The sequence below is a fragment of the Artemia sp. Qi Xiang Cuo genome, chromosome 16 (assembly GCF_049724085.1).
Source record: "Artemia sp. Qi Xiang Cuo chromosome 16, ASM4972408v1, whole genome shotgun sequence".
Classification (NCBI taxonomy): Eukaryota; Metazoa; Arthropoda; class Branchiopoda; order Anostraca; family Artemiidae; genus Artemia; species Artemia sp. Qi Xiang Cuo.
In genome coordinates, this window is record NC_142809.1 from 30364766 (window position 1) to 30383135 (window position 18370).

The 18370-nt window shown below is 35.9% G+C and overlaps 1 protein-coding gene across 1 annotated transcript in view; it reads right to left on the minus strand.

Annotated features, from left to right (window-relative positions):
- The window catches only part of LOC148942772 (cell adhesion molecule Dscam2-like), a 551837-nt gene that overhangs the window by 311292 nt on the left and 222175 nt on the right, over positions 1-18370 (minus strand). The window contains exon 4 of the mRNA XM_089101980.1: positions 14028-14325. Within this exon, the coding sequence (XP_088958106.1) occupies positions 14028-14325 (298 nt within the window). The remainder of the gene's footprint in view (positions 1-14027; positions 14326-18370) is intronic.

The following is an 18370-nucleotide window of genomic DNA, read 5'->3' on the forward strand; positions in this document are numbered from 1 at the left end:
AAACACGCCCGAAGTGATGCGTGTAGCCACTGATATTTTTGATGATGAAATTACTGTATTTCTACCCGTGAATAGTGAAAAAGGTCATTAGGCGCTATCGTGACGCTGAAGTAGCTATATGAAAATAGACATATATTTTCCGTCTTAGCCAATTCAAAACTGCAGCTTAAGAAAGCTATAATCAAACACGGCATTGACAATGAACTTTTTAAACTCTTATCAGAACTTTGTTTAAATTTAACGGAAGTTAATGTTCAACTGTCAGATGGTGTTTGACAACTAACAAAGCAACATCGCTCACTTATACGTGCCCTAGCTTGCAAACAGAAAAGAAACAGTGCGAGAAAATGCCTTGTTTAAGCGGGTGGTAATTCCTTTTTATTATTACTGCCGATAATCGCCGGACTTGTAAACACTATTCTCTAAAAATGGCTAAACCCTATAAATTGACGTTAATTGAACTTGCTCTTTCACCCAAATAGCACTTTGAAGATAATCTTGATACATTTATCAACAATAAAACGATTGCCGATTATGAAAAGTTAACTTTGCTTCAAAATACCCTTCGACGTGAGAATAATTAATAACCATATCGTGAAAAAACACTCAAAGTAAATGTCATTGAGCAACCTTCTGAAAATACTGAAAGTTTTGAAAGTTTGAAAAACCCGAAAAAAGAAGAAGAAGATTTATTAACAAGTGCTGAAGACCCGTTGCCTCCACCTTATCTTGAACAAAGTAAAAGATTGTTGACATATCTCGCTGAAAATGAACAAATTTACGATAAAAATAATGATTATAATCAAGGGCAAGAGTTACAATTTAATTGATTTGTTATCAGATTTGACTACATATTGTAAGAGACTTGAATCTTTTGAAAGTCATTTATATAAATTTTTAAAATCATCGAATTTCCCCAAAAGTCTAATTTGGAATTAACATGGTTTAAAAAGATCAAGAGAACTTGAAGAAATATCACGAGATATATCAATGAATAGTACACAAAGTGGGCCTGGTAAGTGTGTTAAACGAACGCGTGTTTCCACATCATTTAGTACACAAAAGGGTAGCGGACGATTACGTTCAAAAGGGATCAGGTTTTAGAAGGTGTGTATGAAAATATTGGAGAACCAGGAAGTCTAAGTTCTCCCAACACTCTCTCTGAGCCTACCGGAATTAAAAAGAAACTAGCAAAAGAGTATTTACAAAAGGAACCCAGTTATACTCTTCGTCGAAATCATAGGACTAGAGGTCATATCTATCGAAAAACTAAAGCCTTTTACCCCCTGCATATATTACAATCAAATTTTTTGAGTCTAGATACGATTCAAAGACGGCATAATAAAACCTGCAAATATACTTTACTTGCAACAAGTATTTTTAGTCGCTATGCATATGCAGTTCCATTACAGACAAAGAGAGGCAATGAAGCTCCTAAAGCCCTTGAATCAATCTTTGAACAAGATTCGTATAAAAATTTAAACACATCGTGGAAGTGAATTTGTTAATTCACATGTAAAAAGGTTTTATTGAAATATAATACAATACTCATCATAGTCATATTCCTATAAAGGTGGCATTGATTGGCTGAACGTTTGAGACAAACTGGTCGATTTTTAATTTCAAGAAAGTGTACATTGAAAATACTGCTGCATTTATTCAAGGTTTAGATAAAATAATGTGGATTTATAATCAATGTCCTCATCGATCCTTGTCCAATGCTAGTCCTCTTGAAGTTCATATTAGTAACAATACACTTTTACTTAAACGATATTCTAATGAAAAGGCAGTAAAGAAAAAAAAATGTTGGTGATAGTGTTCCAAGAAATATTTTTCAAGAGGGGAAATACTTGTCCACTGAACTTTTTAAAGTGTCAAAAGTCTTGGGCACTAAACGTATAACATATCGTCTTTGTGATATGAAAGATAATGAGATTCTGGGCGGTTTTTATTATCTTGAATTGCAAAAATTTGGAAATTGTGGGTTGTACCAAATGGAAAAGGTATTAAAGACTTGTAATCGAAAGGGTAGGCGACAGTTGCTTGTTTTTTTTTGGCTAGGATACAACTCTGATTTTGATTCGTGGATAGCTGCTGAAGACGTTCATAATGTCTAATGATTTTTGTGTGACATTCATGTGCAATGTTTTTGACCCTCTCTACAGTAATTTGAATAAAATGAGTGCTTTTTCGACAAAACTCTTCCCTGTCCTTAAATTTGAAAGAAAGTAAGAAATTGCTCTTGTAGATTGGATTCTCTAAAACACATATGCTATCCTAAGAAAGAATCGTACGTATGATATAAAAATTAAACCACATGATTGGCCGATCGTTAACGATCAACATATGATTGAAAAGATAAATTCATATGAATATCCCTTTGTCACACTATCATACAAGGAGATTGGGAGTATGAATTATTCGTGTCGTGCTATAAAAAAATTGCATATAGTAAAAATGGTACCCTTCAATTCAACTATAAAATGGAATAGGTAAGATCTGCGTTAGTTCACCCATTGACGATGAAAAGGTTATTCTCAACGATAATCTAAGAAATGTTATTGGTTTTAAACATAATATTATCAATAGTAAAAGTGCTGGAAGCGCTAGTGGCATGAATGGGGTCATTTTCGCAGAGTATCCATACGCCAGGTCAGCTGACAATTGTATATTTTTTTACGCATCCTTCGTCGAGAGATCAAGAGACGCTATTACGAATGTCCCCCTCCTACGTGTTCTTGAACTAAAAACCTCTAATGATCATTTTCACCAATATAATATAAAGCACCTTCAATACATTTCAGTCAGCACTTCGTACTTGGAGCTCTGTCAGTTAACATTAAGATGTGGATGGGGCAATCTTCTAGCAATAACTAAAGGCTTGCCTGTAATAACATGTCATTTTTGACCCATTCAGTGAAATGGTTAATAGATCTCATTTTGTATCTCCTGATATCGAAGGCTATGTTGTTACTCTTGGACCACGACAGCTGGGTCATGGAATGTACTATTACAGGGGTCGTTCGTCAATGTCCGGCTATGGTCTCGGCTATTGGTTTGCTAAGTTGTTTCGCTCTGCACTATTCCCGGCTAAAAATATATTGCACCGATTGCTGCGTAATACTACAGGATTGGGGTCTCTGGGAAGAATTTTCAAGAAAATACTTCACAAATCTTGGGTCGAGCGCGTGATATCTTGGCGAGCGATTGAAATAATAACAAAGCGGAAAAGGTTTAAAAAGAGTGTGAAAGACTTCATCACTTACCAGTCTCAACCCTGCCCGGAAGCGTTAAGTATCAAAAAAGAAAGTAAAAAGATCGAAAAGGGATTTCTTTTTCTAGAAAAATGACGTATCTACCACATAAAGAATCTCATCCGTCAGTCAACTCATCTTTAAAAATTTTCAATGCAGAAAATGTAGATATTAGTGTTAGACACGAATACTATAAACAATTTCATCCGCAACTACCGCTCTCTTAAAACGTTAATTCCAATGAAGATTATTTCATAGATTTGACTTCGACATTTATAGATTTAAATGTTATTGTTAAAAAATCTAACAATGAAAAACCAAGTGTGGCTGAGGGGTTTTCCTATGAATATTGTGTACTACACAATTTGTTTAGATAGATAAGTTTCTACATAAATAGAAAATTCGTGAGTACAAACAATAATCTTTCAAATTATGCAAATTATATACAATTCAGGTCGATGACTCCAATGTTTTATAAAACTCGTGAGGGGTATGGGTATTGGATGTGAATATAAAATGGATACTGACACTACCAATATTCTTAGAGATGTGACGACTAAAGATTTGCATTTAGTCGGGAAATGGCCTCAATGGTGCCTCCCATTGTAAAGATTGATATAAAGCTACAACTCGCACCGTTCAATTTTATTATGCGAGAAGTACTGGGCACTGCACCCGATGTATCAGTCTCTCTCATGTCGGCAATACTTCATGTACGAAAACAGAAAGTTATGAGTTCTGATGCACTGGCAATTGAAAAATTAAGAGCCGCTGGAAATAATATCGAATTGCTCGTGCCTCATACAATCACGAATCAACGCCATATTGCTACGGGTACGGGTACATATACCAATTTATCATTTATCAATGGCAAAATTCCTTCAAACTTGCATTGGCTTTTGTAAATAGTGCTAACGCCGTTGGATCATGGACAAATTCCCCACATAAATTTGAACAGTTTGGATTTTCATCTCTTGTATGCACAGTAAATGGAATTCCTCTCTACAATTTATCCTTTGATGGATCCTACATGACCTTATATGAAATGACAATGCAATCCCTAGATCGAGATTCACAATTATTCGAAAATGTTATAAGTGAAGAAATGTTTGCAAAAACTCATGGTATCATTTCATTAGATTTGTCCGGTACTCAAGATATGAGTATTGTCCGGACGGGTGACGTGCGTTTAGAGTGCATCTTTGCTGACCCATTGGAAGAACATATTCAATTAATCTTGCTAGATCAAATTGAAACCTACTGGGAAATTACCCCTGATGGCAGTGTTTTATTAAACTTGGCGTTATGAACACAAATCAAATAATCAAGGTATTTAATATTGGTCCCTACAAGTCCAGATATAAATCCTATTGCATACCTTCGGGTTTTCTGGAGCATATTCAAACTGTTGACAATACCCTTATCATTGTTAATAGTAGTCCATCAACTTAAAAGATGGGAAATTGGTTATGCATCTTTCAAACAAGACAGAATATGACATTTTTTGATCCTCTTATCCTGCCGTATACTTTCTACACACTTCACGTTAAAAATTATCTTGAGTAGAGTGGAAAATCTAATATTCAAAATCGGAAGCGGGTACATGATCTATCAACGAAAATCTTTGGCTTTTCTGTACTATTATACTATTATATTTTATTTCCCGACGTCGCGGACCTATTTACAGTCAATCCTCAAGATCTGTGGCGACAATCCTCGATTGAACAGCTTTCTAGTTGAAAATACTCTGTTCTATCTCTATAATAATGATTTCAGTGCACTAAGAGTGAAATGCATTAAAAGTGGATGTAAATATGTGTATTTAAAAATTTTCTTTGTAAATTCAATAATACTATTCTGATTCATATTATAAAATTCACGTCTTTCAACTTGCTCATTTGAAGCAACGTCACAAACAAAATTCTCACATGAACAATCACTTTCTGTAACAACCAAATAAAAATATGTAGCTTTATAATCAAAGTAGCCAGTATCTTCAAAGCGATTTCGTAAAAACAGACTCTTTTATTATTCCAGAAATTCAAGCGTAGACCAAGTTCTTCTTCCCAAAACAATTTAAAGTCACGACGATACCAGTCTCTTAAAAACAAACTGAACTCAGGTTTTTTTTTTTTTTTGCAATCATGCCAGGGTAAGTATTTTCCCATTGATCACACGTATCATAGTGACAACTGGAGCATGAGAATCTTCTATTATGAGAGTAACGAATATCTTCCAGGCAGGAACTACAGTCTTTAATTTGCACAGCATATCTGTTATGAAATTTACATGGATTGCTTAATCTATACCATTCATTATATTTATCAGCAAAAGTACAATTCCCACAAGATGACCAGTTGCCCAATATATGCAAGCATAATGGACATGTGTAAACCATTTTTCGATTTAGACTGTCTCCTTTCAAAAAAATTGACTCACGATCAATAAAATGTCTTCTAGGACTTCACGAACATGTTTAGACATGATTTCGTACAAAATGGCCGTCTAAGGTTTCTAATACTGAAGAAATATTGGAACACCTGAGTGTGCTCCAGGGAAATCAATAGAGTCCTATATTAGGCTTCTATTTTTCGAGGGGAAACCATGGTGTTAGGGGAAACTCTTTACAGGGAAATCAATAGACACCTGTATGGGGGCTTATTAGGGGAACATCTGGGAGTGCCATGAGAAACCAATAGACATCTGTATGTGGCTTCTATTTTTCGAGGAAACTTTTAAAGAGTGAGGGCGTTTCGTGCAATCAGAGGGCATGTCACAGAAATCCCGTGCTATTTTTTCTATAGACCCCACGGAAATCCTGTGCTATTTTTCCTATATGAACGTTTAAAGACGAGGGTGTGTCGTAACGTCAGGGGGCCAGAATCTTGCCAGCTGGGAAAAAAGTGGCCGCACTGCCCATGTGCGAGGGACTAGGAGCTCCACTTACCTGACTTCCAGAAATAACATATTAATTTACTATGTGACTTTCAGAAATCTTAAGGGAGCCTGACATCCAGAAATCCCATGTTAATTTCCTAACTGACTTCCAGAATAGATTGAGGGGATACTACTAATTTCATAACTTGCAGACCTTTCCCCGGGGATTAAGTCATCCTCAAAGACATAGTTATTGTATCTTTCGACCATGCTGAACAAAATGACTATCTCACAATTTTGTTCTGGTAACTTTGGGAAAAATGAACGTGGGAGGGGGCCTAGTTGCCCTCCATTTTTTTCACTTAAAAAGGGCACTACAACTTTTAATTTCAGTTCGAATGAGCCCTACCGCGATATCCTAGGACCACTGGGTCGATACGATCACCCTGGAAAAAAAATACATCAATTCCACATTTTTGCAGAGAGGAGCTTGAAACTTCTATGGTAGGGTGGTCTGATACTCTGAATCTGATGATGTGATTTCCATTTAAGTTCAATGGTTTTTAGGGGGTGATTCTTCCTTTTTTCGAAAATAAGGCAAATTTTCTCACCCGTGTGACTTTTGATGGGTAAAACAAAACTTAATGAAACTTATATATTTAAAATCAGAATAAAAATCTGATTTTTATAATGTATCTATTGGTACCAAAATTCCGTTTTTTAGAGTTTTGGTTATTATTTCGCCGGGTCGCTCCTTACTTACAGTTCGTCACCACAAAATGTTTGATAGGCAAATATAATATCGATAAGCTCATTTTGTGATTAATCAATCTGGATCTTTGTTCGTGAATTATCTAGAAGCAGACTATACATACCGACCATCCTTGAACAAACACGGATACCAAACCATCCAAAGGATGTAACCACTAGAAATAAGTACACGCAGTGAGTACACGCAACTAGAATTTAGTACACTTTCAGTAACTAAATTTGCTCCATCAGGCGCAAAAGATGCCTAATATGACTTTCATAACAAAGTCCTTAGGCTTCTTACAAATTTCTGAGGGGGTTCATTCTGGTGTTCTTTCAAAAGTTCTTGTAAATCGAAAGTTCTGGTGCCCTATTTAAGATTTAAAAGTGATTGGAGAACGATTAGTCTTCCTTCCACGTCCCTTTTTGCTGCTCTATCCCCCCCAAAAAGACATGTGATCAGGATTTTGAGCTAGGCATTTCGCTCAGCATTGTTGAAAGGTCCAAAAACTGCGCCTCTGGGGATGACAAGGCGCTCCAGAGCCCTTGGGGCAACGACTGTAAGTTGGGCAACTTGACCATTGTTTATATGTAGGATTTTTTATTGGGAAAGAGAAGGCAGTTTGATACTAGTTTTAAGATAAACCAATCTGGATCTTTGTTCGTGAACTACCTAGAAGCAAGCTATACATACCAGCCACCCTTGAAAAAACACAGATACCGAACCATGCAAATGAAGTAACTACTAGAAATAAGTAAACGTAGTGAGTACACGCAACTAAAATTTAGTACACGTTCAGTAACTTAATTTGCTCCATCAGGTGCAACAGATGCCTAATATGGCTTTCATAACAAAGTCTTTAGGCTTCTTAGAAATTTATTAGGGGGCTCATTCTGGTGCCCTTTGGAAAGTTCTTGTAAATCGAAAGTTCTGGTGCCCTATTTAGGATTTAAAAGTAATTGGAGAACGATTAGTCTTCCTTCCATGTCCCTTTTTGCTGCGCTCCCCCCCCCTAAAGACAGGTGATCAGGATTTTGAGCTGGGTATTTCGCTAAACATCGTTTGAAGGTCCAAAAACTGCGCCTCTGGGGATGACAAGGCGCTCCAGAGCCCTTGGGGCAACGACTGTAAGTTGGGCAGCTTGCCCATTGTTTATATGTAGGATTTGTTATTGGGAAAGAGAAGGCAGTTTGATACTAGTTTTAAGATAAACCAATCTGGATCTTTGTTCGTGAACTACCTAGAAGCAAGCTATACATACCAGCCACCCTTGAAAAAACACAGATACCGAACCATGCAAATGAAGTAACTACTAGAAATAAGTAAACGTAGTGAGTACACGCAACTAAAATTTAGTACACGTTCAGTAACTTAATTTGCTCCATCAGGCGCAACAGATGCCTAATATGGCTTTCATAACAAAGTCTTTAGGCTTCTTAGAAATTTATTAGGGGGCTCATTCTGGTGCCCTTTGGAAAGTTCTTGTAAATTGAAAGTTCTGGTGCCCTATTTAGGATTTAAAAGTAATTGGAGAACGATTAGTCTTCCTTCCATGTCCCTTTTTGCTGCGCTCCCCCCCCTAAAGACAGGTGATCAGGATTTTGAGCTGGGTATTTCGCTAAACATCGTTTGAAAGTCCAAAAACTGCGCCTCTGGGGATGACAAGGCACTCCAGAGCCCTTGGGGCAACGACTGTAAGTTGGGCAGCTTGCCCATTGTTTATATGTAGGATTTGTTATTGGGAAAGAGAAGGCATGTTTGATGCTGGTTTTAAGATTAACTAATCTGGATCTTTGTTCGTGAACTATCTAGAAGCAAGCTATACATACCAGCCATCCTTGAAAACTCACAGATACCGAACCATGCAAAGGAAGTAACTACTAGAAATAAGTACACGTAGTGAGTACACGCAACTGAAATTTAGTACACGCTCAGTAACTTAATTTGCTCCATCAGGCGCAACAGATGCCTAATATGGATTTCATAACAAAGTCTTTAGGCTTCTTAGAGATTTCTGAGGGGGCTCATTCTGGTGCCCTTTGGAAAGTTCTTGTACATCGAAAGTTCTGGTGCCCTATTTAAGATTTAAAAGTAATTTGAGAACGATTAGTCTTCCTTCCATGTCCCTTTTTGCTGCACTATCCCCCCCCCCCCTAAAGACATGTGATCAGGATTTTGAGCCAGGCATTTCGCTAAACATCATTTGAAGATTCAATAACTGTGCCTCTGGGTATGACAAGGCCCTCGAGAGCTCTGGGGCAATGGCTGTAAGTTGGGCAATTTGCCCATTGTTTATATGTAGGATTTGTTATTGGAAAAGAGGAGGTATGTTTGTTACTGGTTTTCCAAAAAGGCTAAGAATATTATGGTGGAGCTATCAGGGAATTTTGAGGGGAGAGGTGAACCAATGCAAAACACACTATGTACGTATAGCTTGTCAAAAGGGCGTATCAACAATATGTCAGAAACGGCCAAGAGTATTAAGTTGAAACTTTAAAGACGTGATGATGGGTCTGTCCAACTGATCAAATGGGAATAAGTGCTCTGTTGAAGCCGTCCCGAGAAGTCGTTCCGGTGTCCGTTGATCCACCACAGAGAATAAGTAAGTAAAAATAAGTATCAAGCCCATGTATGCAACAGGAGATAGTAAAACCGAGCAGGCCGATTTATCCCATTTACGATCTTCCAATAATACATATGTAAAATCCATGGATGACTCTGACTTCAATAAAGTTTGAAGTATCCACTATTCGTGAAAATTAATTATCTATTTCTGATTTTATACGTCAGCGTTGTACCTTTAGCGTTTCTACGATTAAATTTGTAATCGTAAAGCTCAAAACACAACTTATGGCGAAAAGAAAAATGAAAGTCGGTAGCAGAGGCCGTAGACCGCAAATATTTATTTAATAGCCCTCAAATCATGAGACTAGAGAACCATCGCATTTTTGTGATGTGTACAATTGTAAATTAGATACCCAACGTGTTTGGTTTTTGGACGTCTGCATTTCACAACTAGCATCTGATTTTATTTGTAATTAGGAAGCAAAGTAGACCTTCAATATCACTCTTTGGTGAATAAAATAAAAAAATTAGGCTGTGGAGCTGGGAGGAGGCACGGATCTAAAAGGTGGCTTGAGTCCTTCGGTTGTACAGATTGAAAAAAGAGGAGGCACGGACCTAAAGGGTCAACCGAGTCCTTCTTATTGAATAATCTTGTAGCTGAGTTTGCACTTGCATGTAAAATGTTTTTACTAGATGAAACTTTAAACAAAGAGATATTACAATCGAACAACGAAACCGAAATTAAAATTCAAAGTAAACTATCACAGATAAAGATAGTATTTCACCCCTTCAAACTCCTCAAAAGGCTATCGTGCGCTTGCGTTTTCTGAAAAAAAACATATTTTTGCATAATTTTTAATTTTCGAAATATTTTAACTTAAAAAAGGCTTTTTAAGCAAAAAATGTCTGTCCAAGCCTCTATGATGTTTTTTGATATCATTTATGGTACTTATTTGCAGTTAAATTTCTTGACATGAATGACTCGTAATCATTACTGGTGTAAAAACTCATAATCACCTACCAATAATATATACCTCTTGAATCCTTTCCTTTCAAATGTGTGGAAAAAATGCAAAGGTTTAACATGCTTGAAAGTCTTATTCATCCTTGGTTTAATGTTTACCTTTACTTTTCAACAAGGAACTTGACCTTTTTTTTATTTTTAGCGGGACAAGTGCCGGTAAAATTAAAATCTATAGTGGATATCTCAGCTGTATATTTCCTAAGTGGATTCCATAGCAAAACTAAAGCAGAAAAGACAAATAAGTAGACTTTTCCAATTTAAGGTAAGATAAAAAAGCGGAAATTTACATTCATTATTTACAATTGAGTATTAAAAAAACCATCAAGCAATTATCATATACATGGCAATCAGTGGATTTCAATCAAATTAAAACAAATTAAGCTAACAATTAAACATATTTGATAGAAGTTTAGATATAGGGTTGTCAATGAACGGAATTAACGCTTTCAGACTGACCTAAGTAAGACAATTAAATAAAAAAAAACGAGTTTTTTTTAACTGAAAGTAAGGAGCGACATTAAAACTTAAAGCGAACAGAAATTATTCCGTATAGAAAGGGGCTGCCCCCTCCTCAACCCCTCGTTCATTTTTAGTTTTTTATTGTTTTAAAAAATAGAGTTGTGAGAAAGAGTCAAACTTTAGCGTAAAGAGCGAGGCGTTGAGGAGGGGAAAGCCCCTTTCCTATACGGAATAAGTTCTGTTCGTTTTAAGTTTTAATGGCGCTCCTTACTTTCAGTTAAAAAAACTCTTTTTTTATTTAATTTCCGAACATTTTTGAAGTAATGCAGCTTTGATTTTGGCTCACCGTACATGAATAGTTAAAACGAAACTTGCATATTAATTTTCTTTTTTTTGGCTAAAATGGCTTTCTCGAAATTTAGTTCTGACGTAATTTACGAATTAACTTACATCACGAATTTCTATACTCGTATGTTTTTATTATGTATCTTAGGGAGTTCGCACTTCAGTCAATATCTCGCTCTTTACGCTGAAGTTCGAGTTTTGTTCGAATCACAAACCCCTGAATCACAAAGGCCGTTTAATTAGAATAGATAACTCATTTGAAAGTACTAAAAAAAACTCTAACGTAAAGAGCGAGGTATTGACTAGGCGGCGAACCCCCTCATATACATAATAATTTCTGTTCATTTTAAGTTTTAATGTTGCTCCTTACTTTCAGTTGAAAAAACTTATTTTTTTATTTAATTTCTGATCGTTTTTTAAATAATGCTGGGAAATCCGGCACCCCTTCATAGAAAAGTCCCTTCCCCCATGGAAACATACTCTATGGAAAGATCCTCCCACGTAATCCCCTCCTCCAACCTCTCCCCACCCAGAAAAAATCCCTCCTGAAAATGTCTGTATACTTCCCAATAACCAATACTACATGTAAACAATGGGCAAAGTTCGTAACTAGCAGGCCTACCCCCGGGAACTGTGGGGGACTAAGTCATCCTCACTGTGGTGGACTAAGTCATCCATTAGATTTTCGACTATACTGAACAACATGGCTATCTCAAAATTTTGATTGGGTGACTTTGGGAAAAATGAGCTTGGGAGGGGGCCAAGTTGCCCTCCATTTTTTGGTCACTTAAAAAGGGCACTAGAACTTTTAATTTCCGTTCGAATGAGCCCTCATACGATATTCTAGGACTACTGGGTCGATACAATGACCCCTGGAAAAAAAAATAAACACGCATTCGTGATCTTCTTCTGGCAAAAAATACAAAATTCTACATTTTTGCAGATAGGAGCTTGAAACTTCTAAAGTATGGTTCTCTGACACGCTACATAAAAAAACCTCAAAAAATGCATACAAAATTTGTTTATATCCATTTTTGTTACGTTTTTACATGTCAAACAAACATGTCAGGGGGGGGTCAAACCCTTCTAACCCCCTCTCTGGGTACGGCCTTGTCAAGAACCATGAAGCTATAAAATCGAGTTAGATTGCATTTTTGAGATGTTTTTTTTTTAGTTATTTTAGATTTTCGTGATTGAAGGGCCCTAGCTGAAGTCATTGGAATCTTGATCTATTCACCCCCCCCCCCCCCCAAAAAAAAAAAATAATAACTAGAAATGTAAGGATACGGCCCTTTGTGGGAGCAAGAATTGTGTTTTACAAGGTTACAAGGTTGTGTTTTAACATCCTGCTACTGTGTTAAGCTGAGAAGGTCTTTAGAAGCTCTTTCTTCATTTCAATCTGTGAGGTTGCTACTGCCTGGGGTTTATTTTTTCTACTATTTTCCCACCATTGTTTCTATTGGAAGCAAATCACTTAGTATCAGGATTCTTTTTAGACTTTAGGTTGATAGATAAAATCTTAAGGGCAGTCTTCACACATCTGTAGTCCTCAATTTTATAGACTGTGAGCAAGCGCTTGGTTCAGCCGATGGAAAAGCTTTAATGAGGTGACATCCTTGTATATTGCCATCCGTGTATCCTATCCCCTGTCCATAAGAGAATCAACTGGTAAACGCCCTAATATATCACATGCAGTTATAAGATACTTTATAGATGTTAGTTTAATTGGATAAACGGTCCAAAAAAATGGTTCATTTTTATTGACTGAATTTATATTTAGGAATGATTTGTATGTTGAGTACATGCATGGTCTATAAGACTGGAAAGCTATATAAATACTATTAGTCCTCGTAAATTTTCTTCAATAATGTGTAGACCCTGTTCGAGTCAAAATGCTGAAATGTGGCTGGATTCCTATTGCAGTTTAATTTCATATTTTCATTCCTTTTTTTTGGGGGGGGGGATGAATCTCTTCTTCTACATTATACAAATTTTACTGTGCAAATAGGAACAATGAAAAAATAAGGTTCAGTACATTTTGCATATTTAGAATCAGCATAAATAATAGATTTTATTGTTGCGTAGACTATACTGTAATTAAAACTTTTTTTTCTAGAATTTTTGTTTCCATTGACAAGAGTTGATCGTATTACAGTTTGTTATTACGACTTGTTCGGTCAAAGAATCTAAGTTATTTTTAGGGTCGTATTTCCATTTCTATGCTTTTCAAGGCAAGTTCTCCAAATTAATCTTTTTCTTCGCGTGGGTTACCCCCATGGACGTTGGCAAGGAGCCATTTTTTCAGTCAACTTTTTCACCCTGAGTAACTTCATTACATAATAGACTGGTAAACCTGCTTTAACAACAGTTTTTAATTAAACACCACGTTTCTAGGGGCTGACATCTCTATCAGGGTAAAAAAAAAATCTTCTTTACAATACGAGTTTCTGCGATGCTTTTGAATGGTTATGTAGAATTAAAATTGATTCTTTGCCTTCCTGATTAAAGACGAAGTGTTTGAATACCTTTCAAACTCCCCCTTCCTTCGGTGTGCGCCTTTATTTCTAGCAGATGGCTTTGGATGGATGTATAGTACTAAATGAAATTCTTTTTTAAATAATCTTGTCACCCTAAGACAAATAGAACCAGCTGCATATTTACAGGTTAATCTCTCAAAGTGGCATTTCTATTTTTTAAAGCCACTCTTCCTGTAAAATTAACACAATCACGGGCAATAAAGATAATAACTTACCACCAAGCACAACTTCACTAATTCCTTGTGCTGTTTCATCTTCTTCACTTGCAAAACACTGGTATATTCCTTCATCTGAAACTTTAAACCCCTTCACCACAACCTTACCAATTCCAAAGCTTTGCTTCAATTCTGTTCTACTAGAAGGTTTTAAAGGTGAGCCATTGTGAAGCCATTCGAACTTTGTCATTGAAGTTGAATTATTGTATACCGTGCAATTTATTTGAACTTCTCCACCTTCATCAATCTCTTGGCGTGCTGGGAAACTTGTCACTAGCAAGGGTCTTCTAATTAAAACCTGTTAAAACGTAAAACATTAACCAAAACACTTCCCCAGAAAGTCCACACAAAATAACAGGTACCTCACTTTAAGTCAAATCATTCGCCACAAGTTAAAATATGAGTTGCAATTTTTTGCGGATTAAGGCCTAAACACTTAGTCAGGACATTACATCTAAGATGAATTCAGATTTATTAGAGACACATTTTTTGAAAACAGTTACCCTATACCTTTTATTAATAATTAATTAAAAAATAACATTTTCCACAAAATAAGTTTTTCAAAGAAAAGTAAAGAACTCCATTAGAAGTAGAAGTAAAAAGAAAAGTAAAGTAAAGTAAACAAAAACTGAGCAAAAATAAAATCAAATAATCTACCAAGCGTGAAACAACCACAAATCAGCATCGATATAGAAATTACAATAAATAACCGAGTCAAACTCAAAACGAGCAGAAATTAACATGAGTAGGGCTCAAAACCCCTATGCCGTCCCAAGGCCAGAACATAATTTGCACTTTACTGAAAAAATATAAATGTTTTTACTTTTATAACTTTAATAAATCAAATATTATTATCATTTTGATCACTAAATATCGGTATATGTATATTAAAGTGACAATGCACATTCATTTGTATTTTTTTCAGTAAAGGGCAAATTATGATCTGGCCTTGGGAAGGCGTACGGGTTTTGAGACCAACTTGTCTGCTCGTTTTCAGTTTGACTCGGTTATTTATTGTAATTTCTGTATCGATGCTGATTTGTGGTAGTTTCACGCTTGGTAGATTATTTGATTTTATTTTTGCTCACTTTTTTATTTAATGGAGTTCTTTACTTTTCTTTGAAAAACTTATTTTTGGAAAAAGTTTTTTTTTAATTAATTTCTGTTCGTTTTATATTGACATATTCTTTTCAGGGGAAAAGAAAAAAATACTTTAAATCTTTTCATTTTTTTAAGGCTTTAAAAATTGGCCTGCTATTTGTATGCTGGAAAAAAATTTTCAGCAATTTTTAACAACGTGCACCCTTTTAAAAATCTGGACTCAAATAGTAGTGTTTAATTTAGTTCATACCTCCTCTAGTTGACCTGAAATATTAAACTTGATACCAGTCGCAAAACAATCTGTTTACTTTCTTTGATAGCTTGCATACACTTACGCTATTTTGATTTGGTTACATTTTAAGAGCAGAAGTAGCCCCAAAAGTTTGAACATAATACCCTCAGTCCTTCTTTGGATACTGCTGAAATGCTTTATTGGGAATGAACATTAACACAGTGCATTTTGATTTAATCTTGAGGCAACATTTAGTTTTTAAACATAATGGGCAAATGGAAGGATGTGCGTAGAAGGGGGATTATTTGCCCTCCAATCATTTTTGACTATGAAAAAGGGCATCAACCCTTTTTATTTTCAATCGAATGAGCCCTTTTCGAAGTTCCTATGACAACTCCTTCGATACGAAGTGCCCTGGTCTAAACAACAACGACAAAAAATAATACATTATACCCACATAGATCTTTACTATAAAAACGTCAAGCCTTCCAATCACTTTCGAATATTAAAAAAGGCACTAGGCCTTTCGATTTCCAATCGAATGAGCTCTATTTGAGTGTCTACGAGAACGATTTCTATAAATACCTTATATGCCCCCAGGGCATAAATTACAACCCTTACCCTAAGGGCTGTTAGGGTGGTTCTCATCCTAAGTAGAAAGGGGGGTACCAGCCCGACGAGAACCCCGTGGTTTATGGTTTTTGTCAGTGAGAATGAAAAAACAGGAATTTTCTCACTTGACAAAACATGATCTTTCTCACTTTTATGGATCTTTTCTTGGACAGTTATGTGTGTTGGTTAATTTATTTGATGTTTTTCATGGATGTCAACAGCAATTCGTGTCTGTTTTATGGTTTTTGTCAGTGACAATGAAAAAACAAGAACTTTTTCACTTTTATGGATGTCAACAGTAATTTATATATGTTTTATGGTTTTTGTCAGTGAGAATGAAAAAACAGTAACTTTCTCACTTTTATGGATGTCAACAGCAATTTATGTCTGTTTTATGGTTTTTGTCAGTGAGAATGAAAAAACAGTATTTTTCTCACTTAAAAAAACATGAATTTTCTCACTTTTATGGATGTTTTCTTGGATGGTTAGGGCTGTTGGTCAATTTATTTGATGTTTTTCATGGATGTCAACAGCAAATTATGTATGTTTTATGGTTTTTGTCAGTGAGAATGAAAAAACAGGAACTTTCTCACATTTATGGATGTCAACAGCAATTTATGTCTGTTTTATGGTTTTTGTCACTGAGAATGGAAAAACACGAACTTTCTCACTTTGATGGATGTTTTCTTGGATGGTTATGTGTGTTGGTCAATTTATTTGATGTTTTTCATGGATTTCAACAGCAATTCATGTCTGTTTTATGGTTTTTGTCAGTGAGAATGAAAAAACAGGATCTTTCTCACTTTAATGGATGTCAACATCAATTTATGTCTGTTTTATGGTTTTTGTCAGTGAGAATGAAAAAACAGGAACTTTCTCACATTTATGGATGTCAACATCAAGTCATGTCTATTTTATGGTTTTTGTCAGTGAGAATGAAAAAACAGGAGCTTTCTCACTTTGATGGATGTTTTCTTGGACGATTATGGGTGTTGGTCAATTTATTTGATATTTTTCATGGATGTCAACAACAATTTATGTCCGTTTTAGGGTTTTTGTCAGTGAGAATGAAAAAACAGGAACTTTCTCACTTTGATGGATGTTTTATGGTTCATTGTCAGTGAAAATGGAAAAAAAGGAATTTTCTCGCTTTGATGGATGTTTCAAGGTCAATTTATTTGCTGTTGTTTGTCCAGGTGTAATGACATTGGGGTGATTTACATAATCGGTGGGGGATTTATTGGTTCACGAAAGGGGAATTAAGAAACAAACATGGCTTCATTGTTGTTTGGCTAAACAAACCTGAGAAATTGATTTACATATTCGGTGGGGGAGAATGTATTGATTTACGAAAGGGGAATTAAGAAACAAACATGGCTTCTTTGATCTTTAGGCTAAACTAACCTGAGAAATTGATTTACTTAATCGCTAGGGGAATGTATTGATTCACGAGGGGGGAATTAAGAAACATTATGGTTTATTTGATCTTTAGGCTAACCTAACCTGAGAAATTGATTTACATAATCGGAGGGGAATTATTGATTCACGAAAGGGGAATTAAGAAACATTATGGCTTCTTTAATCTGAGGTCTGAGGGATAAACGTTCTTTAGGTCAGAGAGAAAAATTAATATTCTATTTTTAAATAGGGCTTCATTGATCTTTAGTGTCAGGAATTAGAAAAGACATCACTTGTTATCTTGGAATTATGTGGGAGTCTAAAGAGATAGAAATTCTATTTTTAAATACGGCTTCACTGAGCTTTAAGTCGGAGAGATAAATTGATATTCTAACGAAACCTTAATAGTGTAGCTAGGAACATTTATGAGATGAAGAGATTAACGTAGGAAAGGGTTTCCTAGAAATTTGAAATGTGAAAGCACAGAGATGACAAAAAAAAAGGAACACGCAGAAATTACTTTTAGGGGATTATTTGGGTAAAACGGTTTTAAACATTTTAGGGAATTATTTCGGCGAAACAGTTAGAGACATTTTAAAAGATGATTTTAGAAAAGGTTTTAGAAGAGGTTTTGAGTGTGGTCGTTATAGTAAACAAGTTCTATTTGAACAGTGTCGTGAGGTCCTTTACCCCAACCCCAAAGGGCCCCGATCGCCCTACCCCGACCCAAAGGGCTCCGATCCCCATACCCCAATCCCGAAGGAACCCCCGGTCCCCAAAGGTTCCCGGACTCCCACCCGGCCCCCCAGACCCCCAAAGGCCCTCCCCGGGCCCCCAAAGAGTCCCCTCCATATTTTTAAATACTTTTTTAAGGCTTTATTATATCTTTTCAGAACAAGTTATTTTCTTAATGTACATCCTAAACCCATTTTACAAGTTGAAATGGACGAAACCGTTTTAGGCCTTTTAGGGAATTATTTCGGCGAAACAGTTAGAGACA